General features: G+C 41.4%; 1 protein-coding gene across 1 annotated transcript; it reads left to right on the top strand.

Annotated features, from left to right (window-relative positions):
• SRD5A2 (steroid 5 alpha-reductase 2) lies at nucleotides 1–25384 on the top strand. Its single transcript, XM_015620564.2, has 5 exons — nucleotides 1–290; nucleotides 20352–20515; nucleotides 22334–22435; nucleotides 23401–23551; nucleotides 24087–25384. The coding sequence occupies exons 1-5, from the start codon at nucleotides 7–9 to the stop codon at nucleotides 24151–24153; spliced, it is 768 nt and encodes a 255-aa protein (XP_015476050.1). The 5' UTR covers nucleotides 1–6; the 3' UTR covers nucleotides 24154–25384.
• Nucleotides 25385–27905: the final 2521 nt, after the last annotated feature.

The raw sequence follows: 27905 nt of genomic DNA, 5'->3' as shown, positions 1-27905 counted from the left end.
CCGAGCATGCAGTGCTTCCCCGGGCTGGTGCTGGCGCTGAGCTCGCTGCTGGGCGCCCTGGCGCTGCTGCAGCTCTCGCTGCACCTGCGGGTGCCGTCCCGCTACGGGAAGCACGAGGAGCGGCTGTGCCGGCCCCGGGGCCGGCTGCCGGCGCGCTGCGCCTGGTTCCTGCAGGAGCTGCCCTCCTTCCTGGTGCCCGCGCTGCTGCTGGCGCTGCGCAGCCCGCCCCGCCTCGAGCCGCTCGGCTGCCGCCTCCTCTGCTGCCTCTTCTGCTGGCACTACTTCTACAGGTACCGCCGCCGGGCACGGCTCCCTGCCGCCTCGCCCCGGGAAACTAAACCAAGGGAAGCCGTGGGAGCGGGCGGTGGGGCCGGGGCAGGTCCTGGCTGCAGCATCGCTCCCTCCCGGGTCCGGCTGGCCATCCGCGCCCCTGGACCCCGCTCCAAGCGTAGGGACCGGCCGGGTGGGCATCTCTGTCCCGGCCCGGCAGCCGTGGGATGGAGCAGGTGGTGCTCGGGTGCTTGAAGCAGGGGAGAGGATGGATGCTTTGAATTGCTCTCTGAGGGGGAGGGAAGAAAAAAAAAAAAAAAAAAGAAAAAAAGATAAAGAAAGAAAAAAAATAAAAAAAGAAGGTTTCGCTAAGCTGAAGCAAAGCTTTGGATGAAACTCGTCCAAATATGATGTGAAGGTACATAGGAAGCGCTTGCTGCGGGCAGGAGAAGCGCCGCATGTACAGCGCCGGGCCGGCGGCGGCCGCCGAACGCAGCCGTGGGAATAGGGAGAGCAAATCCAGGGAGCGCCGGGAGCGCACGGATCTGCCCTCCGTGCGGGGCCAGCACGGCAGCTGCGGGAGTGCACTCCGCCAAAGGCGGCTCTTCATGCTCGCTCGATCCCTCATTCTCCCTCCACTACCCAAGTACCAATTTCTGTTGTTTTTTTTTTTTCCCCTTTCGTATCCTTTCTTTTTAGAAACCCGGTCTTGTCAGATTCAACGAATGCTGTAACTCTAATTAATTCTGGATTTACTAGTCAGGAGCTCAAAGAAAGGGTAGAGTTTTCATCCACTGTTGGTGATAACTTTGAAGAGACATAGCTCTACAGTTGTCACCCAATTCTGCAGTCAGTGGGACTTGGTTCTGGAGAATATCACCAGAATCCATCTTCTGCTCCAATTCCATTTTCTGTGGAGTTCTTTCGTGAAAAATTTTGGTTATCTGTTTATGGAGAAAAAATGGTTTTTATTCACAACTGACAAGTCCATGTGAAAATGTTATGTCATTATGTAGTAAAGAGCAATGTAACTTCTGATTCAAAATCTTGGCTTGATTTGCCATTTTTCACCACCATTCCTATATCTGTTTTTTTTTAGTTTGCTTCATAGAAATAGAAAATATTCTTGTAATATTCGATCAGAAATTATTATTTGCTACTCAACCAAAATCAATATATTGAGAGTCCAGTTGCAGTAAACCAGATGGTTTAGGGATAGAAACTCAAGGCTGTTGTGGAGAAATTCGAAACAGAGAATGCTTTACAGTACTAAAGCACTATTTTAGACATGCATTTGTTATCAGTCCCATTGTCTTTGCTGCAGGAGTCAGCTGGAGGACACACCCATAACATAGTTGGCTTCCAGAAATCTAGATGTATTGATTACATACAGAATTTAGTTTAATGCATTCTATTATTATAAAGAATTTCTGATTGTTTGAGAAACACAACTACCAGTGAACACCACTGGACAACTGAAAGAAATGTTACCCTAGCAGTATGCATATATCTATTGATTCTGTGGCTTCTTTTCCAAATTTACTGCTGGGCTTAGGCAAAAGCACTGTGTTTTCATATGTTTTTTGTTTGTTTTTTTTCCCAGACAGTTCAGGGATCTTCCCATCTGTTGCTGGAGTACACTTCTCTTGTAAAAGCCCTCACTGTAACAAAGTCTGTTTAAAACTTTTCTTTTTAATACAGCATGTTGCTCCAATATTATTCTCACAGGCTGCAGACCCTTCTCACACAAGCCATTCTGACATTCTGATGAATCAATTAATGTTTGAAATGTTATATTAAATATTAATACTCTGCTCTTATGTAAAAGAGCAGCAAAATCACGAAATAGAAGATTTTCTGGGTTTCACCTTACCATAGGTCAGGTAGGTTCTTTGAGGGATCCTTGGTAGAATGACCTATGGCCACATGGCTGTTTTTATGATTAGAGAATTACTGATAACATTAAAGTTTTAACAATCAGCACAGCTAATTGTTATCTACAATTTCTAGCAGGTAGGATGATTTATTCTTACAGAGAATTTTTTAGCCATTATTGTATCTTACAGTTAAACAGAGTTTCTGCAGCTTTCTTCTTTTCTAGACTATTTGGCTACCTTGACTTTTTAGTTACTTGGACCCTCTGAAGGTTGGGTGAAATTCTTAGCAGCAGTAAGCGACACAATAACTCTAATCTGGATTAAGCCTTTAACTGAAAGAATGGGATTTACTCAGTCCTTGGAGGAAGATGACAGCAGTGGAGGAGATATCCCTGATCACTGGGCATTCACAGATTTTGGCATCCAGAACCAACTCCTGTCCAAGCCCACCTGCAGCTCCTGGATTTTCTAGGCAGGATCTCATATACTTAGGTTTATGGCTTTATATGGATATTATATGGCTTCCCTGTTCCGTTCTGAGATCCACCACATCCTGATGACAATCTGGTGGGCAAGCTGTCCTATTGCAGAGCTTAAAACAGGGTAGAAAGAAGTGCACTTACGTATTACGTGCACTTGCATACTATGGCTGTTTGTCTATAAAATGACATGGAATAAATCATATTACCAAGGGGTACTGGTGACACTAAGTTAGAATGTTCCAATGCCATACAGTGTTTCAAAATAGATTCAGTAGTTTGACATAATAGTCAGGATCTAGTTTGACTTCTTGGGTTTTCTTTTGGTTTCGGGGTTTTTCTGGGGTTTTTTTTGTTTTTTTTTTGTTTTAAATTACCTTTACTTGGAATAATTTAACAAAAGTTTCAAATATTTTTGTGATTAAACTTGACTGCAAGGATAATGAGTAAAGTATTGAATCAATCAATAATAAAATTGCATTTACCTAATGGGTGTAGCCTACTGCGTTTTCTGGCTTTAAAATTTTGAAATGAATAAAGGCGTTACGTTCTTAATTATAAATGTATTTTGTTGATTCACTCCTACTTTTACTCCTGATCATCTGGTATTTGTATTTAAGCATTCCTCTGTGTTTGTATGAAACAGTTTCTTTGTATATTGTTGCATAATTTAGTGACTTCTTTCTCTCTACAGGGAAGCTTTTATAATTCCTAATTTTGTCTCATCTACTATAGCAAACGTATTTGAGGAGGACATTATAGTACATAATGGAGAAACACAGACTTACAAAAGATTGCTGTGCTCAGCTCTTCTACCTTCCTTCTACCTTCCAGCTGTGCTGCCCCAGTAGTTTCTTTTAGATCAAAGCACCTATTTCTGAATAACTTCAAGTCTTGATCTGAAGACCCCTGAAATGAAATGAAATGAAAGATCCATCATTTTTTTAATGGAGAAATCCAGTGTTTTCTTTGGTAGTGTTATCTTCTGAATTCTTTTACCCTTACTTAAACATGTTTAAAATGTCTTGCTTAAATTTGACTGGTATTGATTTTCTTCCACTGGACCTTGCTCCTTCTACCCACCCTGTACTAATTTAAAGCCCTCCATAAATATAAAGTGTCCTTTAGTATTTTTTTTTGCCGTGATATCACTTACACGATATTGGATCATGTTTTAATTTGCTTGTTACAGAGCTGTCAAGTCCTCTGTCAACATCAGTTTGATCCAGATAATATAGGAGCACATGATCATATTTCTGGTGCATTAATTACTGCACACGATGTGGTGTTTATGCTGAATTTATGGGTTTGTGGTGGATTTATGCCAGATGTAGGGGAACAGACATTACCTGATCTGACACAGAGTTAGAGTAGTGCAGACACATGATACTTCATCCAACATGCAGTTGGTCAGGATAAAATTACCTTTTCATAAATTTAGGAACAGGTTTAAGCCAGCATAATTAACCTGTCCTGCTTTTGGACGTGTTGTCAAATAGCTACAATATTTTTTTATTTGAACTGAGGTATCCGAAATGAGATTCATAACATCACTGAACCACAGCAGACAGCCCTCAATGCAAGACTTTTTTTTTCCCTCTCAGTCTTCAGATAATTTCCGAGGAAATTTTTCTATATCCTTTTCTTCTATATCCATTTTTAAGTGAAGACATCAGTGTGTGATGTACCATACAGAACCAGAGTTGTAGTAGCATGTCTAGAGAAAACATCTCCTGTTCCCCCATCCTACTCTGATGTTTACAGGCTGGGAGAGTGCTCTTCTGTTTGGAGTCATAGAGGGACATCCTGTGTTTCCAGGCTACTTAGAACACTCTGGGGCTGGTGTAATCCGGATTGTAACCAAGGTTACAATCTATCACTCCTTAGGAGTGTTTTTGTTTATATCCCTGTACTTCTCTCATTTTAAAATAACTTTTTTATATGAGCATACTACTTAGAAATGCTGTCCTTCCCACATTAATATTCACTGGTTGTCTAGAATTTGTGCCATGAGCCATCTTAATCAGTGGTAATTTTATATTTATTGTCAGGTTCTTGAGGAATATACTGGAGTGTTGAAAGGACCACCCTAATCCTATTCTGGAAACTGGGTTAATGCTGATGGTGCCTCATTGACAAGGACTTTAGAGGACTTCTCTGCTTGCCTGCAGGAGTCCTGTGAGCCAGTTCTGGCAGGTGCTGTGTCCCATCTAGCCCACTTCTGACAGAGAAAGGAGATGGTCACTGGGTACTGACAGCTGGCCAGGGAGCCTGCCCTGCCCTAGTGCTGCCCGGAGCAGAGGCTTTGAGAGGATGGAGCCAGGAGACCTCCCCTCCATCCTGCCTTGTCCAGTGGCCCGTGGTGACCCATGACAGCAGTAGGCTTTCTGCCTTTCTCTGCCACCGCTAGGCAGCAGCCTCTCTCTCTTTGTGGCTTTCAGGAGGGGATGAAGGCAAGCTGCTGCTGCTGCTGCTGCTGCTGCTGAGGGGAGGAGAAGGAAGGGAGGAATCCCAGCCCCGGCCTCTTTGGCTGCTCTCGGTAGTTAGCCAGCTCTTTGTGTCTCAACGTGCACTTTATTAGCACAGCATGGCGTGAGTTTCATCAAATTCAAATGCTCTGGTGCTAAAGATAACATTCTTAAAATCTGAATTATTTGGAATCCGGAAAAAAACGAAATCTGAGTTTTCGCATCTGTTTTCAGTAAGCTCATAGCGCCTTCACTTTCACAAGGTACGTTCTATGACGGTAGGGGCCTCCAAAAGAGATGGGGTGGGAAGGCAGAGAAAAGGAAGAAGAAAGTGAGAAAAAAAATGACTGCCAAGCCTGCCATCTGTATGTGCAATTTCTGTGGAAAGCTGGTCATGAGCTGAAAATGATGAGTGGTGTAAGATGTATGCACAGGAACACTTCCAGTGATAAATGACTTACCAAGTATTTTACTTTGAAAGGTAGTTTGTAATACAGCCTTTCCTACTGGAGAGGCCATGCTGGGAATGCCAGTGGAAGCACTCAGATGGTGGGGAGAAACCTGTTTGATGCCTTTCCATTTTGCAGTCCAGCTTCAAAAATCAAAGGTGGGAAACATAACACGAAGCAATGAGAGGAAGCCTTCTCAATCCAACTCCATATAAATTCCATATAAATCTTAATGCTGTGTTTCTCTTGCTAGTGAGGAAGACAGAGTGGTGAGGGAACAAAGGAGATGTCACCCTGCACAATGGCAGCAGGGAAGGCCTTGTGCCACTGCATTACAAAGATAATCCTAAAGACAGAGGAGTAAAGGACAGGGTGCTGCATTTGCCCCTTCTGTGCTGCCCTTAATAGCTGGGGCACAAGCAATTTAAACTGGCATTTCAAAGACCTAGAATTACATTTACTTATTTATTTTCTTCTCTTGAAACTTTGTTTTCAATCAAGTCAAATCTTTGTTTTCTATTTTACTCTGTTAATTTATTAACAAACCCAACTGCTGTTTTCATTTCTGAAGTGCACTGAGGTGAATCTGAAAGACATTAAGTAAGGCTGCTCTTTGAGATGCAGCTGGATCCCCAGACTCCCCTGATTTGAGGGGACCCTTTCGATGTGCCTGTACTTGGTTTTCTACAAACTGACATATTTCTAAAAAAGAACAGTGAATGCAAAATTTTGTGGCAAGAGAAGGAGAAATGAGGAGCATTTGAAAACTGCATTCTCACAAAAGTTTTTAACATTTCTTTTGGCCAGTTCCCCTCTCTCTGGAACTAAGCTGGGGGGAGAAAGAAAAAGGCTCTTGCTTTCCCCTGGCTCTGCAGAATGCAGCACCTGCTGTTTGGTCAGGCAGGTGCTATGTTTACCTGAGCATACCTGGAGTGGCCCTTTTTTCAAGTAGGAATGACCTGTGATCAGTAAGAAAAGCAGCTCAAGCCTCCAGAGAAATGCAGAAGGATGGAGGTTCCAAATGAGTAAGTTGCTTATAAATTAATTTTCTCAGAATTTTTAGAGGTATTCTGTATTAGTTCATACACAGTTTTAATTAAGTTTTTTGAAACATGAAGTGGATAAACAGAAATTAGGTTAAATTTGAAGGATATTTATATATTTAAGTGGTACTCTCCTTGGCAGTAGTGAATATGACTGCACCAGATAATAACTACCAGGTCAAATAGATCCAATCCACAGATTTTTTTTCCCCCCAACAGAAATAATTATTTTATCCTTCAGTCTTAGAAAGTTTACCATTATTAAGTGTCAGTAACTAAAGACATTTTTATTGTTGGCCTCTTGAAATCTCTAAAATTAATCTCCCAATACAAAATCTGCAGGTATTTGACAAGTAACAAATCCTGTTCTCTTTTCCTTCACCTTGATGCTTTGGATTAGACCCCTGACCAGATTCCTTTTGGCCCTCAGCAGCTACACAGTAGCACATTTGCATCCTCTCTCCTGCTGTTTGGCCTTGGCAGTAATTCTAAATCTGTCAGCAATATCCCTAACAGAGGCTGGCCATTTGCTCTGCCTCTTCTACGTATTCCTTGCTCCCCAGTCATCCTAGGGCATTGCAGTAATGCTAATATATAATTTCTTCTCTTCTGTGAATATATTAGATTCATTGCTATTTTTATCCAGGTTCCTCAAATTAATGTATTAATAGCCAACAAAAGCATCTCTTCATATGCTTTGGCTCAGAATTGTAAAATGCTTATGTACCCAGTGCTGGTGTGGAGTTTGCTTCCTTGCAGTCTTCTCTGGCATTATGAAATACCTTCCTGATTCTGCTCTCAAAATAGAATACTATCTGATTGCCTTCCTAACGCTTAGCACAAATAATCCTATCTATACACTCCTTTCTCAATGGAAAGTGGGCTAACATTACAGAAACCAATCATTTTTGGCCAGCCCAAATTGTACCCATGTGATTTTTCCTCTTGTCTCTTGGTCTGGAAGATTTTCTGCAGAGATAACTTAAGACTTTTATCTTCACTTCTTTTCAAGACAACATGCCTCTTAGGAGTATCTTTATATCTGATGCCAATTCACTTGTGCTGTATGTTATTACCAGGCAGCTTTAAATGCACTAAAGGAGTATTCGTGCCTGCTCTGAGTCCTCACTGTTGCTGTTGATTACAAAATGACTTGGTGGGTGTCTTTCCAGCTGCTCTGCAGTGAACTGTCCAAACTGCAGTTCCAGGGCAGACACCTGAGTTCCAGCCACCAGGACATCACCAAGGCACAAGAAGGCTCCTCTGGTCTCACCTGTGTGATGTTTGAGGCAACCAAGGAAGTTAGAGGACTTGCTATCCTGTGACCTTAAATCCTCATAGGGTGATAAAATTCTGATCTCTAGACTCCATTGAGCTTTGGTAAGACTGGCAAGGATGTCAAGATCTGGAATTGCATTACCACATTCCCGGTGTTGATATCAGAAAAGCAGAGTTATAAAGGGTTATACTAAGACAGAGACAGAAAAAAAATATATATACAGGAGTTTCAGTAAATGTTTTTACTTGAAAATAATAATGGTTTTACCAAAGAAGAAAACTATTTGTTTTAATCATGAGATGTCTGTAGCATTCCCTTATTTGAGCTACTCTTTTTAGTAGGGAATAAAAACCAAGAGAAAAGTGTTAAGGTCTATTCCATATGCCCAGTGGGAAATTTGTGATGGATCTTGCTCCTTCAAGATTCACAAATCAGATTGTTTTTATTTCTCGTCATAGTAGAGGCAGCCATTATGGAGGAGGTAGGACTTTTTTACTAAGCCAATAAATATTATTTGACAAAATGACACGCTTTAATAGCCCCTTTCTGTACTCAAAAGCTTGTATAATTCGGTAATTTGCCAGTTTTATCGAGCTCCATTAAGAAAAATAAAATTGTGAAATAACCTCTTAGTAGTATGATTATAAATCAGTGTCCATCCCAGACACTGCATATTTCCTTTGGTGTAAGTTATATTCTTGGTATTGCCTTCAAAATTAATTTTGGTCAAGAAGGGTTATGATAAAGAAATACTTTCAAACTTCAATTAAGAGACAATTCTTAAGTTATACTCCTTCAAGTGTCCCTCTCTGTCTAGAAATTGATTTAAATGTGGCAGGTGAATTGATCACTAGGGTGATCCTTACTGAATTTGGTCAAATAATTAAATTAATGTATACAGTTACACTTATTTAAATGTAAGAGCTGTGTTACTCTTTGCTGACCACTCAGCTGACATTCTAATTATTTTTGCAACATCTCATTGTTACAACAATAGCAATGGGATTATTTTGTTATAGAACCCAACAAAACAAAACCAATTAAAACTGAGTTAAAATATTCTGTGTAAGGAAATGGAAAAAGGCAACTCATAAGAAGAAAAAAACAGTATGTTTTTCTACAGGCCCAAATTTATTTTAAGAACCAGCTAAATTCTACCTAGCTGTGAACTTTTGAAGCAGCAGTTGCTACCGTAGTACCTAAGGATGGACAGAAGGTTTTACCATTCCTCGGAAGATGTATCCAAATGTGACCTTCAACAACAATGAAAAAAGGTCCTGCTTGAAGGAAGCTGGGTTTGACCTTCCCCTTCCTAACTACCCTTTATAGACATATAATAGAGTAGCAACACCCACAGTCAGCTTTAGCCAGGTATAAGATACCATTTTGCTTACAACAGTGCCAGAGTTCACCAACTAAATCCAACACCTGCCATGCTGGGAGACAGCCGCCCAGAAATGGCTCTGGGAAATGTCACCTTATCAAGGCTGTCTTCAAAGAGATGTGTTGTCTGCTAGAGAAAGAGGCTTGCCTAGGGGAGATGCTAAGGAACAGATGAGTTTCCAGGCAGGACTTTGCTGAAGCAGATCCTGAGGCAGGGTGATGACCTGCAGCTCTTTGACATACTGGTAAAGATGGGCTGGGTGACTTTCCTACAAAGCCAAGTCTCCTTGATCTAGGTAGTTATGCCATCATTCAGAGTGGCCAGGAAGGCTACAGAGAGCTCTGAACAAGTTAGCTGGGCTACCCAAAGAAGTATAGTCAGGTTAGCGTGGTCTCTTACTAGAAATGCACTTGCAAATACCTCCAGCGTGGTCTTAAGCAAACCTTCCAGTGACTCCTGTCACACATCTGAGGTAGGACAATGCATGGACCTCTGTTTAACATTTGCTGCTCCTGAGAACAGGAGAGGAAGAAATGTTGAGAAACTACAGAGAGGAAGAAAAGTACTTACATTACTCTGTTGAGGGGGTTTTTGCCTGTTTGCTTCTCTTTAGAACATTTTTTTTTTAAAATAACGATTAAAGCGTTCACATTTAAAAATTTGGCCCAGCTTAAGGTTACTAAAGTGAGACATGTCTTTGGCTCTACCTAGGGAAAGCAATTTAAACTTGGCGGAGTTGTCTGAGAAATGCATTTGTATCTGTTCAAACATAAAGGTCGTCAGCTAACATTTTTAGAGTCTGTTCCTCTGGTTCATCTGAGGCTATTAGCAGGACCACAGCACGCGAGCCTGCAATCCAGCCAAGTATGCTCTAGGCTGGCACTGTAGGGACAGAGCAGCATTTTTCTGGATGCTAGGATAATCAACAGGGAAGAAGTGGTCTCCTAGCTGGAGTTCTGGCAACATGGATTAGGAAAAATACAACCTGTCTTGAATGCAGAGAAATAAAAACCACAGAGAGGTTTACAGTCAGGGCTACAAGGTGGGAAGAGATACAAGGGTCAGGTGAAAAAGTACAGGAAAGGACAAGTAGGAGAGTTGTTAAAAACAAGCTAGGGCAGTAGTGGGACAGGAGTGAGAAGAAATGGGAAGGAAAATGTCATGATGTGAGAGGGCAATATCCAGGTATCAAGAGATGATACTGACACTATGCTGAGTGATTCACTCAGCAGCTTTCAGTGTAAGGAAATCTTTTGACATATTTTGCAAGGAAACAGAGATGATTGTGACTCAGAATCAGCCCATGACAGTTTTTCCTTAGGAAATAAAAAAGCTTCTAAGTCCTCTGGTTATTTTAATGTAAGCACAAATTCAGGAGCTGACTTGGTCATTTCAAATTTTGTCCCTCTCTATGTGTATGTACTGCCATGAGTCCATCAGATCATAGAAGTTCATTATGTTGGCTGGATATAATCTGACCAAGATTTTATGTCAAATAAGGATAGATTACCAATTGTCTGCCTTCCTTTAGTCATTTCTCAGGCCCACATGGACAATATATGGAAAATAATCACACTTTATCTGGTAAGTGCAGTCATAAGAGCACAGATCCATGCATCCTTGGATTTTATTCCAGTTTTCATGTGGATGCATCCTTCTATTCTGCTCACAATCTCAACCTCTGTGAACTCTTGGAACTCTCTACTCCAGTGGAGCAGGGAACTTTTTGAAGTGCACAGCATAGTGTCTGATTAAGTTACTCTGGCATGTATTTCACACTTTTGGCAGACTCACACAATTTAGCAATAGGAACAAAGTGATCTGTTTTCATAAATACCAAGTGATTATTTCTGAAGAAGAAAAGAGGGAGATACCTTTGGCTGGCTAAGGCTTTAACACACTATTGCTTAGATAAAACAACAAATATTCTCATAACCTTGAAGTACTGTTGCCCTTTAGATACTATCAAGTAGTAGAGGTAATCATGAAGCACTGTGAGATCTGCACATTTGTCATCACCACAATCCATCTAGTCAAGTTGAACTTTAATCCCCATACAAGTAGTCCTGTCCTCTAATTGCCATGAAAGCACTGGGCCAAAGTTTAATTAGCGTTTTAACTGTGATAGCTGTGTTGGTTCTGAGTCCACCAGAGCCTCTCTCTGACCGAAAGAGCTCTGTGTTCCCATTCCCAGGTAGTTCCTGGCCACGTACAGTCCTCAAATTTTCTTCTCATTCCTGATGGATATTTGTCTGGTCTGTCCTTAACAATTGCTGCTTATTGAGATTCTTAGTATGTTCCAATGCTTCAGTGTCTTTCCCTAATATCTAAGATGCATTTTCTCTACACCCGTTCAGGCCTGTTGCTTCTTATTGTGCCCCAGTAGATAAGGAGAATCCTTGGCTCCTTTCCTCTTTGCAGGAGCTTTTTATACAGTTGCAGATTGTTACAATGTCTTCCACTGGTTTTCTCTCAGTTATGTCAGAGAGCCCTGAGTCCTTCAGTCTTTCTTCATGTCACACTTTTGCTTTTCTTTGGGCTGCCTCCACTTTGTTTTTTATAGAGATCTGGATAGAGTGTCATTTAAGTTCCTACTAGCACCATACAAAGAGGGAAGATTACCTCAGGTGTATCCAACAACACACCCATTCCCACCAAACATTTTAACATTTGCCTTTTTCACAGTAGCCTGACGTCATTGGCTCATGCTCAGTTTGCCACCTACCAGCATGCCTCTCCTATCCAACCCATTTTTCAGCTTGTCTTTTACATTTGGTCTTAGTTAAGTGTAGTATTTTGCCATCGTCTTTATTGAATTAAATCAACTGTTTTTAAAGCAAGTATTTCAAGACTATTCTAAACTCTGGCCTTCATTCTTGGTGTGCTCAGCATCTCTCAAAGCTGTGTCAGCCACAAACATTGCAAATATTTTTTTTTTCCCTCAGAGGGATAATATTAATGAAAAAACTCCTGAGTATTACAAGAAAAGTCTTTTGCAGAACCTCCCTCAAAAGAAATTTCTAGTTTGATAGTAAACAATTGTTAATTATTCCTTGTTATAATTTTTTCAGTCAGTTTTGCAGCCACTTAACATCCTCTAAACCAGGAAACTCCAAGTTACTTATAAGGTTATAATGTGAGACAGTGTAAAAAATTCTAAGGTCAAGACACAGGACATTGCCTGCTCCTACCTCTCCCTCTGCTGCTCCTTCACTCAACAAACCTATTTCATGAATTGAAATGATTCCTGTCTCCTGCAGTTACAGGTATACAGGGCCCTGAGTCAAAGAGACTGTTACAAGTATTACTGCTTGGACAAGAAGTTGATCAGGCTGCACATTCTGTACTCCCCTAACTTGGCTGTGTAGTGTCTGAGGACAAACTGCAAGTTTGTAGGGGATGGCACTGATTTCAGCAGGATCTCTACAGGGGACATATTCCCTTTGCTCTCTTAGCTCCACTTTGCCTTCTTTGGCTATGAAAGAGAAAAATACTTTTTAAAAATAATCCCCATCTTTCTGATGAATATGCCCGGTTTGACAAGGGATAGTGAGAAAGGTATTAATATCTGGTTCATTTGGCTCTTGTTCCAGTTGCCTTTGGTTAAGGGCAGTCAATCAATTCTTCCCTTTGTTTAGTTCAGCTCTCATTCTGATGTCCTTTCCACAATATAAACAAAAATGAAAAAAAAATAAGTGGATGAGTAATAGCAAATGAAAAAAAAAATAATATTTTAAATTAAGAATATTTCAAATCTATTTGGTGTTTATACCAAAATAGAAACATTTAAGAAACAAATATGCTGGTATAAATGTGTACTGAGTGTAATTTGCTGATGGATTGTGGCTCACTGAGGCAACTTGATAGTGCACCAAACCAAACAATTCTTGGTGTCCCTTTAGAAAGTGCATAATAATTGAGGTACATTGTTTTGATCCTATATCTGCAAAACCAGTACGATGCTTTTCATGATTGAATGTTTTTTTACCAGAAGAATTCTCCTTTGTTGGTTCTGTCTGGATGGTGGTAGTCTCTGGGAGATACCAGATTTTCTAGTGGCATTTTCAGAAATAATGGAAGAAAACCAATAGAAGTAATGAAGTAATTTATAAACAAAATTGCAAAACACTTTTGAAACCTGGCTGCTGTTGCAGTAAATTTAGAAGAGCAAAAATTTTTGCCTTGGAGTCAAGCCTACACAATTCTTCTCTACTAATTAAAACCAAATACCCTTTACAAGGTCTTATTCCTTTCTTTGTTCCTCCTTTGTTTTCCATCCACTTATATTTTATTAAATATTGCACATCTAATAATATTGGTATGCAATGTGAAAAGCACTAAGCTTTATCCATAAACTCTATTTATCCTTACTTTGCTAAATGCACAGCATGTTTACAATTCATATCAATCCATGAGACATTACTGACTGGTTCTAGATGGTCACAATGACTAGCTCAGGTGTTTATAATGTTGGAATTGAGTGTTACATAGCTCAGATTACTTAAATTTATCAAAGAATAAATGCATCATGGCTTTTTTCTTTTTTGTTCAGTGATTGACAATGATACAGAAGCACCATTTTTAGTCTTTCCCATCACATGCTTTTGAAAATACTTTTTCTTATAATCCCCCTTTATTCAAAAGCAGTTGTAAGAAACTAAGCTTTTCTGACCTGTTGCCAAGGTTTCAACCTGAAGTCTGTTTTTAGCTCTGTGGCCACAAGTCAAGTGCAGTTGCTGATTCCTTTGACTGTTCTGCAAGTGCTGTCACCCATGGTGTCAGCCTTCCTGGCACAGCAAGTACCGCTCTGGAGCTTTACACATAAATGCTGGTGTTAAGCAACTGCTAATCTATTCTAGGGAGTTTATCATCTTTGAGATGTTCAGTTTGTATAAAATGTTAGATGAGTCATGAGACATTATGAAACCCTGAAGGTATCACACTGGATTAGAGCAGAGGTCCTTCACAGTCAGCACTCTCTCTTGCCAGAAGCCAGTGTCAGATCATTCAAAACAAAATGCAGTAAATGGTGGTCAGCTGTTCTCTGTGGCTGCTACCTTCTGCCTCTCTTCAATGGAATGTAATTTATCCCTTGAAATAGAAAAATTAATGTTAATTCCAAATCTTTGTCTTCTCTTTATTAAGGAACCTGCCTTTGTCTGTAATTTCTGATTATCCCCCTTCTCCCAGTCCTACCTAGCTCTTTAATTCAGTGTTTTTCCTATATTACATTTAACAGAAATTTCATTCCATTCAAAATAACTTCATTTCAGTATCATGACAACTGCTGGTCACAGCTATTCAGCACTCCCAAGTAAATTATTTTCTAGTACTGTGTGTTATATTTTATCTCAAATAAGTTAATTCTTATTAATCTTCAGTAAACTTCAGCAGCTCCCATGGTTCAGTATGGTAGTCTCTTAAAAGTCTCTTCTCATTTTGCCACTGAATCCTACTGTGTTTCTGATGTCTTTGCACTAAATCAGTGCTGCCCAGACTTTCTCCTTCCCATTGCCTTTCTTCTCAAGAACTGCCTGAAACTCAGTTATGGTGCCCTGTGTCTCAGGGTTTCCTCAGTCCTTTTCTCATCCCTTGATCAGTTGTCTGCCTTTGTCTCTCACCCAAGAAATATGAGTCTGCTCCTGCCAGAAGTTTTCATCCAGCCCTGGACCTGATACTGAGAAACCACAAAGAAAGACTGTCCCTACAAACAGGCTTCAAGTTGGATGAATCTTGGAAATGAACCACAAACATCCCAAGGATAGCAGATTGAGACAATTTTTTAGATAGAATCCTCAGAAATGAACCTGATATGCCAGTTTTTGTATTGGTTTATACATCTGAATCATAAGATTTTTCAACCATAGATCTATGCTTCTTATTCCTTAAATTATAATCATCAAAATTTGTCAAAAGATCTTTGGAGGAACATGGAAGTAGGGTATTTTGCATATGGAAAAATATTGCTGTCTTGGAAAGGAGAGCTCATTCCAACTTTGTTTTTGTCATCACTAGATAAATAAACCTGTATGATTAAAATTAAAAGGTAGTTCTCTTGTTCCCCTCGCTGACTCTGTTCAATGATTCAAATGAGCTTACAAACCAGGCCACAGTTCAGGAAGTGATTACAGTTATCTGATGGTTTCACATTGTCCCAGTGATGCAGGAATGAGGAGCATTCCTGCCCCAGTCAGCTGCAGCTGGGATCACCCAGTGGCACTCACAGCCACTGCACACCCCTTGCACTGGTGGGATCCTCGGCAGCTGTGGCTGGACATCAGCTCCAGAAAAAGAGCTCAGCTGCTGAATTTACGGCTTCCTTACATCAGGAGATGTAAGCTGAATACAGGAGATGAGGTCTGCTGTCTCTCCTGCACCTGCAGTGGGTATTGCCAGAGGCTTGATGGGCAGTCCATGATCCCCACCTGCCAGCATTGCTGGTGTGTCACCTGGGTGTAGCCCAGATTTTGTTCCCAAGTCTGTGACAGACCATGTCTCACTGTGCAGACCCTAAGGAAAGCGACATGGTCCACCCTGCACAGTACAAATAGCTGCTAATAACATACTTTTCATCTAAATATTCCAGGGTGATGGCATTCTCAGACTGTTGCAGAGAAAGTGGGGAAGGGAAGGGTAAAACATCTCAGGGTAGGATGTTTAAGGACAGGAATATGACAGGTGAGGAGTTTCTACCTGCATCATGATGCTGGGGCATCTGTAGATATCATGATGAAGGAGGATTAAAATGCTTAATTTCACTTTTGAAAGTATTTTGGAGTATTTTGTTTTACTTTCCCTTTAAACTAATAGCAAATTAGCCTGCTGCTTGGAACTGAACATTAACCCATCACATTTGTTTTAACCCACTCTGGGATAACTGAAAATTTTTAATTGGCCCCAGGAAAATCCACATCAGATTGTGTCCTGGTGTGGACTTGACAGTTTTTCCCTATAAATATTCAATGAGAATTAATGTAACACAACTCAAAACCAGTAAAAGTTTAAAATTACCTCAGAGTGCATTTAACCTACAAATGACCTACAGAATGGGGCTCAGAAAGTATGTGCAGACTAATCAGCAGCAGATGTCTTTGGGACATCTAATTTGACATCCGTAACTCTCCAGAATAATTAGAGGCTCTGTGTAAGGCATCACAGCCACCCCAAATAGAAGTCCATCATATTTGTGAACAACTTGAGCCTTTGTCCAAGCGGTCAAGTATGCCAAGGGTGCCAGCAGCTCCCTAGTAATGTGATTCCAGTGACAACCCATGGTGTTAATTGTTGGTGCAAATAGAACTGGTCTGTGTAATCTCACCAGGTTTGGACACCAATCTTGTCAATCTGTGCACAAGACATATCAAAAGTAAATCCATGGTTTGATAGCAGGCCAATCCTTTCACATCTGACTGGTCTGTGGTTAGTGTAACACAAATCACAGGGGTTTTCGTAGCACCTGAGATACAGGTATTTGTACAAATAAGGAAATGAATACAACCCCATTAGGAAGGAGGTGCAGCTGAGTCTAGAGAGCTGTCCTCTAGTTAGGTCTTTGTTTGAGAAGGTACCAGCAGAGTGGTGAGAACTGCAAGGAATTTCCAGGGAGTGAGGAAAGGGACTGCAACATGGGCCCTTGATGGAGCACAGTGTGTCACCTATTGCATGACCCCTGCAGCAACTGCACAGCACCCACCTGTCTGTGGAGTGACTTTCAGTGTCAGCTCAGTGTACACATGAGCTGGGAGGTCCCTGACGGCATCACCCTCATGGGAGGGCCTGGCTGCCTGCCCTGACCTGAGCCACAAGCCTTCCTCACCTTTTGTACATCTGGGTGGGACAAGCGAGGAACCACAGCGTGTGGGGCCCCGACCATGGGGAAGTGGTTCTCCGGCCCCATTTGGCATCTTGGTTCATCCTCACCAGGGATTCAGGGCAGGCCAGGCTCCCCACAGTCCAAGGAAAACCAAAAAATCCCTGCAAGGACTCAGAGCATTCATGGCCAGGAGACATCCATAACTCTGTCCTGGAAGATGGCCAGGGTCAGAGGGGATGGGCCAGGGCATTCAAGCCGTGTCTCAGCATGAGTAGGACAAAGCTGGGTTGTGGCCAGAACTTGCTTTTAAGGAGAAAGGCACCACATCAGCTCTGCCCAACTTGCAATCTTTCTGCTTCCTAGTCCTTTGTTCATCCTGGTTGGAGCCAGAAGAAGGCCTGGCGGCAGAGGCATAGATGGGCAGACACAGCAGGAGGCTGGTGGCCTGCAGGCCTGGAGGGAGTCAGGTGTCCTCCATTCTTGGCACCTTTGACCCAATTGCCCCGTGTGTAAAATACCTTGAGTTTCCAGAGCGACAAATGAGCTGTTCCTGTCTGAAGTACTGTGTCTAGGCCCTGGAGTGTAAACATCTCTGACAAGCTGTTGGAGGACTGACAATCTACTCTTAGTGGATTAGGGTAACATTTGTGAAAAGATTTCCACCTTCTGTGGAAAGAAGAGCAAACCTATACTTTCCCTTGGTTTAGGTGAGAGTCTCTGGAGTTTTCAACAAGCTGGACTAATACATTTAAGATGAAATTTGATGCAATGTCAAATGATTTTCACTTCAAAACCTGTTCTTTTGGAAAATATATTATGGGGAAGAAAATGAATAATTCATTATTCATTCATTTAAAAAGAAGCTGTTGGCAATGGTTTAGTCAGATGCCGTGCCTTTGGCTGGTAAAGATAATAAAGGAGTAATGAATTAGTCATCAATACTGCACCGAAAGTAAAAGGTCAAATTTGTCATTGGACTAAAACCAAAAGGTTGGATTTGTTCTGTTATTCTAAAATGGTGGTCTTCAGGCCCCCTTTGATTTTTCACATTGCAAAATAGTTCCAGCAGAGCTTCAGACTCTTCCATGGAATATTTTAACCTATTAAATGTCCCTGCTTTATCTCTGTTGCTTTTTCAAATCTCATCAGGAATAGTTTGTGCACCCTCAACTAGCCATGTAGTACTCTCTGGTACAGAGAATTGAATCTGGCCTCTGGTTTTACAGACCCACAGAGACTTCCTTGGGGAATTTGTTCCATAGCAAAGATTCTTGGATGAAATCCTGACTTAGATTGTCCAAACTGCTGTGAGGCAGGATTACAGTGATGCTAGGATTTTACTACCTCAACAGCTAAAAAAGCTGGTGCCTCCTGGTCCCCCTGCCATTGTACTTTTCCTTTGCATGCAGATTATTTCTGTCCTGTGTGCATTCCACGGGACTGCAGGATAAGTCATCTTTCAAGGGTCTATAACCTCTATCCTGCAACAGCAGCACCAGGAAGCAGCACAGAAACAACCAGTTTTTCTGAGACCTGAGAAACTTTGTATCACCTCTAAAAACTCAGAGACTCTTAAACCTGACTGGTTTTGGCAAAGGATAAAGCAGTGCCAGTCCTACTTGAATCTGCTATATAAATTCACCTCCTAAACTCATTTTGTGCAGTTAGCATAGTACCATCTCCTATACAATTTGCTGTCTTCAAGCCAGCATTTGCAAGTTTCACACTTTTTCTCATAACTATTCAGGTCGAATTTGTCAATATGACTTCAACAGCAGATCAAAATGCTGGCCTCACCTACTCAGAACTGCAGCATCACATTCCCAAGGGGCAAAACCAGTGATTATTGGTAACATTACTCCAAAGAACATTCCTGTCTATGCTGTAATAAATATGACAAATGAGATACCACTATCTGAATAATATTTTCCATACCCCTTGCATTTCTCTTTCTTTAAAAATATTTAGCACTTCTGCATCACAGCTGCCTTAATTGCTGGAAATCTGTCTTACCTTTGGAAAGCAGTGAATATATTAACATGTTGCTGCTTGCACTCTGCTTACTCACTTCCAGACATAGTATGATTTAATCTAGATTTATAATATTATGAGATTTTATGCCTCAGCTTGCTTAAGTTGACACTGGCAACATAGGATGTGAATTACTTATCAGCAATGCTTATATACTGGTATGATGAGCACCATCCAATGCCCAAGAGGTCAAAAGAAAGAAATTGAGAGTGTAGATTTTACCACTTACAGAACTTAATAAGAAAGGTAAGAAAATACTTACTAAAAATGAATATAACTTCTTTGTTTCACTCTCCCAGGGATGATATGGATTGTGGAAAGTGTCAAGGGGAATACTCCCACCTGAAGTAAACATATATATAAATTAAAACTACACAAACACCAATTATTTGCTCACACAGATGTTAATGCTACTGTTAGCACAATGCTTGTCTAAGGAAGCCTAGGTACTGTAGCTGCATGGAAATCTTGGTGTTTGGCATATTAAACTTAGGGCTGTAGCTCTTCTTATTTTAAATGGAAACTTGGAAGCATGGAGGGGAGGCAGGGTCTGGAGGCAAAGCAGCTCCCCAAGCAGGCAAAAACAGTGCTTTACATCAAAGCGTCCGAGCAGAGCAGGACAGAGCTGTTGTGTGTTAGAGATGTGTGGGGGTCTCTTTCTGAGTGAAGTGGGGGAGGCTGGGAAAGGAGATTATGTCTTTGACTGTATACTTCAAGGGGTGAGAGAGACAGAAGGGTCTCAACACTGCCTTCAACCCCATCTGCCACCATGGGTTGAAGCCCTCAGGGATCAGTCTTGTAGTGGGATCAGGAATGTCTTCTCCATGACAAAGCTTCTCCAGGACATTCAGTTTTGTGGCATAGTAATGCTCATTTGGAGAATCAGTATTGCAATGGATACTGCCCCTCACAAACATCAGAGATGTCTGAGCAGCATTGTTCCCAATTCCTCATTTTCACCATCAGCCATAGAGAAAGGTACAGAGACATTCTCAAAGCATCAGTGAATCTGGATGAGCTTTCTAACTTCCCACCTTGTGTACAGTCCTGAAGGACCAGAAAAAGATGTGTATCTGTAGGATTTCATGTTCCCATTAATTGCTGATCTTATATTGTTGCAGTCCTTTTCATTTTTTTTGTCTTTATTGACCTATTTTTTGCTTTGTGCTTTGTTTAAATTTTTTCCCTACAGCAGAGAAATTGCAAATGCAATGTTATCATGAGCAATGTGCTGACTATTTTTTCTTATCTACCTTAGGACATTTATTTACCCTTTCTTCACTAGAGGCAGACCTTTCCCACTGCAATTGCTTTTCTTTGGCATGTTATTCTGTATCTATAATGGCTTCCTCCAGGGGTACTACCTGATTTACTGCGCTGAATATCCAAACGATTGGTGCACCGACATCAGATTTACATCAGGTAATTACAGCTGCAGGATTCCTAAGATCTAATCTCCATGCAATTTGTAAGCATTTTGAATTATGTCCTAATCTTCAGTGAACATGTGAGTCAAATCTATTGTGATGGAAATCAGCATAAGACCTGCCTGCTGGCCCAGATAAAACAAGTAAATGTGCAGTGATTTTTTTATTTATTTTTTTTTGTCTAGGCAGCCAGCTTTGAAGGCATATGATGTTATGTGTTACTCTCAAATCATGAGCCTTGTTTTACTGACACCACCCCAGAGCCTCCTGCTGCTATGGGCCATGGAGATGCAACCTCAGGCCCCAGGTGCATGGGGGTGTGCCCTTGCTCAGCCAGAAGTGTGCACCCAGCAGTGGCTGCATGCGAGCACAAGCTGTGGCTTTCTCTTCCCTGCCACGGAGTTCTGCACTTGATGCATATATTCTGAGTGAGAGAGAAAAGGAGGGCAAAACCCCAGCATGAATGAGGCTTTAGGGACAAAGAGCTCTTTTTTCTCGTGTAAGGCACAGGGGAAGATTAGAGATCACGCACAGTCTGGTTGTATGTTAATACGATTCCTTTATATTCCGCAACTTAATAGCCTAGCTGAATTTCACCCTTTAAAATCCCTCAGAGAATAACTGAACAAGAGCAGTTAGATGGCATTACAGATTTGGTACCGTACTGTAGAGAGTTTTTGTTAAATATAAACATATAAATGAAGATTTTGAGAAGCGGGGATGTCTGAGGAAATATTTTAGATATGACAAGCGCAAGCTAACCAAGGTACTCTCTGTACCCTGTTTCACACCATGGATGCAAGTCCAATCTTTGAAGACAGCATCACATATTAAAAATTCTGGACACTGTTTAGTAAGACCTCACATCCTCACATATCCAACAAAGAAAACACCATATCACTTAATTTGCATGATAAATAAAATATATATTTAATGTTAAAAAGAAAAAAAAGAAAATCAGCATTAGCAGTACTTGAAATATTAAAGAAAAAACAAACAGTATATTCTTCCTCTATAGACCCTTACCAACTTTTTATTGCTACTGGAAGTGTTGAGGTTTTCTGAGCATTTAGTCTTTTATCTATACATTGTAGTGCACACATTAGTTCCTTTCTTGCTTTCCAGTCATTGTTAGAGGTGGTTTGCTCAGTGTCCAACATGGCATGAAATGTAGGGCATGTCACCTGCAGGCTTTCTCAATCAAATGCCTCTGGTTTTTCAGTTAAATGGAATCTGGTCAATGGAGCACTCTGGCCAGATAATGTCAACATCCTTCAGCAAGTACCTGCTCTCCATCCACGCCCATAGCTCTGTCCAGGCAGCCTCACTGGCAGTGGACTGAGAGGTGCTGAGATGCAGGCTCCTTTCCCAGCTCTAGTGATGTGCTGGATCCATTTGTGTCTCTGTGCTACTCTTTCCTCAGCAGTGAAATGAGAGTATTGGCACTTGTCCACAGCTCAGTGCTTACTCTGCCGTAAAGTCCACATCTGTGGCTGGCTGTCATCAGCTGTGGTGTCCATGAGGTACTTTATGTCCATGAGGTACTTTATGTTCCCACTTGAGTATTCAATAAATGGCGACTATGGTCACCTGGGAAGTTCAGCTGAAAGTGCTCTGGTGTCACCAGTCACCTGTGCTTCTCCTATTCAGTGGCTTTTTTGGTAGCAATGCATCTTTTGGATTGAAAAAGACTCCACCCACCTCACATTATGACCCCTATCTGTCTGCTGCAAAGACAAGCCTCACAAATGAGCTTGAGCAGGGATATCTAGACAGAGCTGTCTTTCTAATCCATTTCTTGTTGGTTTCTTAGGCCTCCTCTTATTTCTGCTGGGAATGGGAATCAACATTCACAGTGATCTCCTGCTGCGCCAGCTGAGGAAACCTGGGGAAGTCACTTACAAGATTCCTCAAGGTATATTCGTATTATCCCCTATTTCCTTGAAGGAGGTAGGGCAGAATAAATAATGTTTTCTGACTGAATTCACAGGAAAGTGGCAATAATGGCAGAGATGCTGCTCTTGCACAGGTTCTTGGTTCAGACACCTCCCTAAGCTGCAGGGACTGGTGTGAACTGGCTGCAGACAGTCCAAGGGAATCAGCAAGAGTATCTGGAAAACATGAACTGTGAGGAGACGTTTTAGGAAATTGGCTGGTAATTCTGAGAAGACTGAAGTGGGACACAAGAAGAGGATTTTAACTTTGCAAAAAGCAACTGCAAAGAAGGAAATAGTCTTCTCCATGCCCAGAAAGAAGTAGTAGTGGACTTCTTACTGTGCAAAAGGTGGATTCAAACTTTAGGGGAAAATAATAAGGATGCAAGGTGCTGAATTGCCTTTCCAGGAAATGTCTAGCTCTGTAGAGCAATATGGATGGGGAACCAAGAATTTCTTGGGCTTGGTATTGACTCCTTCTGCTAGCTTGCTATGGATGGTGATTATATCTCTCCCAGAGTTTCTCACTTCCTATATTTACCTGCCTCTTGTAAATGTTGCAAAAAACTGAGATACAGAATTTGCATTCCCCAAATGTTGTAAAGTTGCAAAATATTTTTAGGGCATAAAAAGAATTAACTACTGCTAATTATTATAATTTAAATCTAATAATGGTCATTCTTAAGTTATTTTCCAAATGAAAATAAATGACTGTGAAAGAGCTGGAAACATCTGAGTCAGAATGCCACTTGATTCTTGAATTTATACAAGAATTTCAAGCAAGATCCCCCTTTGGCATGGCTCCATGGCTTCAGGAAAGTGTGTTTAGGTTGCTGCTATGAGCTGAATAAGAAAAGCTACATGTTCTGCTGCTGACTTTATGTGAAAAAACCTTTCATGTGCAGGAGACAATTGTAAAAATTAAATATTTTGTCTGTTGCTGCAGGAGGACTGTTCACCTATGTTTCTGGAGCCAACTACTTTGGAGAAATTGTGGAATGGTTTGGTTTTGCCATTGCAACCTGGTCTCTACCAGCCTTCGCCTTTGCCTTTTTCACTCTTTGCTGCATTGGTCCACGTGCTTATCACCATCACAGGTATCAAACTGTTCCTTGCCATATGCTGCTACTTCCTCTTGGAATGCAGTTTGCAAAATGCCAGGGAGGACCAGAGCCAGGCTTTGGGATAAAACTGAAATTGAATGCCATGTAGAGGAGGTGTATTGGCTTATTTGTGTAAGGCAGGCAGTCAGCTGGAGCCCCTGTCAAGTGGGCCTGGCCTGACAGTCATTTCATCTGACGTGAGCTGCATCACTGCTTCCACCGTGCTAGAGCCTCATAAATGTGACCCGCTCCTAAGGTTTCCCTTGCAAACTCTGCAGTCCTTTGGAGAAGATATGCTCTGAATTCCTAAAATTTCTACTTTAGGTCTGTTAGAACCTTAACAGTATTATTGATTAATTAAATAACCAGGTGTAAACAGTTTCTGAACTGCTCTTTTGCAGAGTAACACAATGAGATAACAAATAAAGACAGCTTGCGGCAGTTTTAAGGTTCCTCAGCTGATCTGTATTGAAACTGTGCAGTTTCCCTCTATGTATGCAGGTTCACTGTCTTGCTTATTTTCTTTCAGGTACTATCTCAAGACATTTACGGACTACCCAAAATCAAGGAAAGCCTTGATTCCTTTCGTTTTTTAATTATTGGAATATGGACTCTTTGTTTTGTTTTTATAGGATTTTTTTTCCAGTTTATAGTTTTAATGCTAGATCTGACTATTATTAATTGTATAGATGATATCCCAAGATTGTAACAGACAAGAAGGTAATTTGGAATGGAAGTCCTTGTTTTAATTGGAGGTGAAATTGCAGATAGTTGTGGGCTAAAGGACTCCACAAAAAACCTATTTGCTTCTCAGTGCAGTTCTGTCTATGAAAAATAAATACGTAACTGCATTGACATCAGAGAAAAAACACTGGCTAAATATTGTTGCAGAAAGGTAGAAGATAAGCCCATTACTTTGGAGGAAGTCTTCAGCAGCCACTCCAATTTATATCACTTCTGCAACTGCTTCCTTGTGTCTCCATGCTGTAGCACATGTGCCCTCACCCTGCTGGCAGTGCCCTATGTGTTGCCACACTTGAAACCAGAGAAGGGGTCTCATTTGCCCCCAAAAAGTTATCCAGCCCATTATTTTTCATCTAAAAGCCATCTTAACTCCCAGAAACACACTGTAACAAGAGGGAACTTGTGCTGGCACAAGGCTTGGAGCAGTGTGCCATGGCACAGAGGTGAGGTGAGGTTGACGGAGATGGAAGCTGGCACAATGTCTGTGTTCCTTCCTTAAGCATTATTTTCTTCATTGTCAGATGATTAATCTTCAGCCATCAGGGTTTGTTTTTTAAATGTACTTTGTTATAGTAATTGCAGCTCCATTAGCATTTCTTTTCTCTTGCAAATCCAGATTTTTTTTCAGAATAAAAATTTTTCCACTCAAAGCCACTCAGTTGTTGTTCATAAAAAGATTTGAAATGGTGATGTATGACAAAAATTACAACAAATAAAAAGCTCTGTGTTGAAGAAAATGTTCTCTGACGCTGGCAGTACATTTTGTCTGTGGAGAATATTTTCAGATACTTTTATTAGGAAATGATATAGAGATACTATTCAAGTTTTACAAAAAGACAGGATGCCTCTTCTTAATTTCAGGGTAGTTAGGAATTTTCCTAAAAGTGTCATTAACCCCAATAGGAAGAGGTGTCTCCTTGGATGCTGATTTTAGTTACCCTTTAGGGCATAAAATCCTACTAAGAATTGTGCTGAGTAGCTGAAAAGAAAAAGACCAGACTGCACAAGTGAAACATACTGCCTGCTGTTGGAGCAATCTGATTGATTGTATGCAATTTCCTCCAAAACACAATAAAATTTATGTGAAACACAGAGCTGTGTTAGCCTATAATTTACTGTTTGCAGAAACAAGTCTCTGTGACCTTGCTTGCCAACTTCTGCTCACACTGGCTTCCTCCTTCTGGACAAACCCTCCCTTCTTTGCTCAGATTGTAAATCATCTTCACTAGCACAGAGCAGAGCAGCCAGCTGAGGCTGGGTCCCACTGCACAGTCCCTCTACAGCCCACAGGAGAGCCATGTGTATGCAAAGGTCAGGGAGGCAGAAAATAAGAGGCAAGCAAAATTGTTGTTGCATGGGATGAGAGTTTCTACATTTGCACCACAAACATGTTTTCCTCTGGTTACCTTATTTAAAGCAAAGCTGGAGGCAATGAGGATACCAGGCTGAAGAGTATGACCCCTTCCTGAGGGAGCAGATGCTGAGTGCGAGCAGCAGCCATGCTCTCCAAAGCTCCTTCCCTCAGCATATCCTCCTTGATGACTCCTTCTTGCAATTTTTCCCCTCCAAAGCCTCACAAGTGGTGAGAGAGCAGCTAGACCTGAGTAGCAGTGTTCCTAGCTGCAGTCTTCTGCATCTATTTCTGAGCTGTGGGAGAGCAGGGTCCATGCTCTGCCTCACCTTTCTGACCAGAGCAGGACTTGTGCAGACTTCTTGTGCTGTCCCTCCCAGCTACCCCCCTCACATCCAAACATGACTTTTTCCTGCATTTATTTTGTCTTGTTTAATATGTGCACCAGACAGATTGTTACTGCCACTGTCAGTCCCAGGTACCAGTTCGTGGAGCTGGGTGTCAGAGTGGGAGAACTGGTGCTGGTCCAAGGTAGGAAATAACTCCATCCTTTCTGTCATGGGCCTTGGACATGTTACATGGGAAAATGCTGGTTGCAGGCAGGAAAGGAGCACATTTTCCTTCTGCCTAGTCCCGTGTCATTTTTGGACAGCAGGAGCAAGACACATATGCTTTAAACCCCCTACAAGCAACAATTGCAGTTAATTGTCATTGATAGGTGTCACAGGCTCTCCCCATGTGGAGGTCCTCTGTGGGAGAGCACCAGAGCAGAATACCTCCTTTCTTTCATAATTCCTTACCTTTATATAAAAATAAGTAAAAGGAAAATAAAAAAGAAAAGTAAAAGAAAAAATATATTCCCCTTGTCCGTGGGAGAAAAAATGCAGCAGACATTTTCATAAACTTCTGCTCAAGCCTCTGGAAGTTATGTACACATATGATTTCAGGGCTGACTGTAGAATATTTTACAAAGCAGCACTTCTATGACTTTTTTTGTAATGTCCTTCTGTTCTGCCAAACCCCAAAAGATGTGTCCTCTGCTGGTAGGCATTTTAAATAATAGCTTGTTCTTTTTCTCTCCTTTTGCAATACTGTTTTTCTGTTTGGTTTCCTTCCATCAGTCACATCATAGTCTTCATTAATCTTCAAGGAATATTTATGTTTGGGTGCTATTCACCTGGAAAGAGCCTCCCTCAGAACAGCTCTTAGTGCTGCTGCTCTGACAGAAAGATCTCTCTTACACAGAGCTGATAACACAGTCTTCATCCCTGCTGGCAGTCTGCTGGGAAAATGAATCCTTTATTCCCAGGACTCTTGTTAATTTAATTATTTTTGTACCGTTCAAGTGTTTTTTTCAAAAGCTGACTTCCTGCAAACAATGCTTTATACTGCTGTGGTAATACACAAATGGTTTAATCATGCATCTGGCAGTTTCTGCTGCAGAAAATGTTTTCTGCACCTATGAGATCAGGCAGACCACTTCTGAACTCCAGAATTTAGATATCTAATCTCTTCTGACAACCAAACCCAGAATTAAATGCTGTTCACTGGGAGGCAAAGTGGAGAACAATGGCACTTGCCAGCCCTCATTCCCATCTCAGTGTGCCACACACGCTTCAGCCTTCGCCTGGCTTTAGTCCATGCTTCAGATAAGAGGTCACTCAAGACAATAGAAATTGGTTCCAGGCAATGTAGGGCACTCGTAGTTGTTGTTTTAAAGTACATATTTTATGTAATATATGTACACAAAAGGCAAAGCCTCCCCCCAGTTTTGTGCCGAGTGTCTGTCTTTAAGACAAGCACTCATCTGAGAGTTGCACTCCTGCTCCCATTACTTGCCTGGAATAGAGCCTCTTATGCTTGGACAGAAGCTCTGAATATGTCTGCAGAAATATCAAACCATGGTGTATCCTGGTATCACAACTACTGAGGAACTCTCCCTAGGTAGGCAGAATGCTCTAATGGCTTAGGCCCAAGAATATCAGTTTTGTACTCTTGGCTGTGTCACTGATTGACTGACGAATTCCATCCAGTGATTCACCACTTCTGGGGTCTTTCCCTTTCCCTTTCCCTTTCCCTTTCCCTTTCCCTTTCCCTTTCCCTTTCCCTTTCCCTTTCCCTTTCCCTTTCCCTTTCCCTTTCCCTTTCCCTTNCTGAACTGAAATTAATACCTGAACCATTTCTCTCTCCCTTTCCCTTTCCCTTTCCCTTTCCCTTTCCCTTTCCCTTTCCCTTTCCCTTTCTCCATTGAAC

Source organism: Parus major, chromosome 3 (assembly GCF_001522545.3).
Source record: "Parus major isolate Abel chromosome 3, Parus_major1.1, whole genome shotgun sequence".
In the NCBI taxonomy this organism is placed as follows: domain Eukaryota; kingdom Metazoa; phylum Chordata; class Aves; order Passeriformes; family Paridae; genus Parus; species Parus major.
This window is presented reverse-complemented; position numbering and strand designations above follow the sequence as displayed.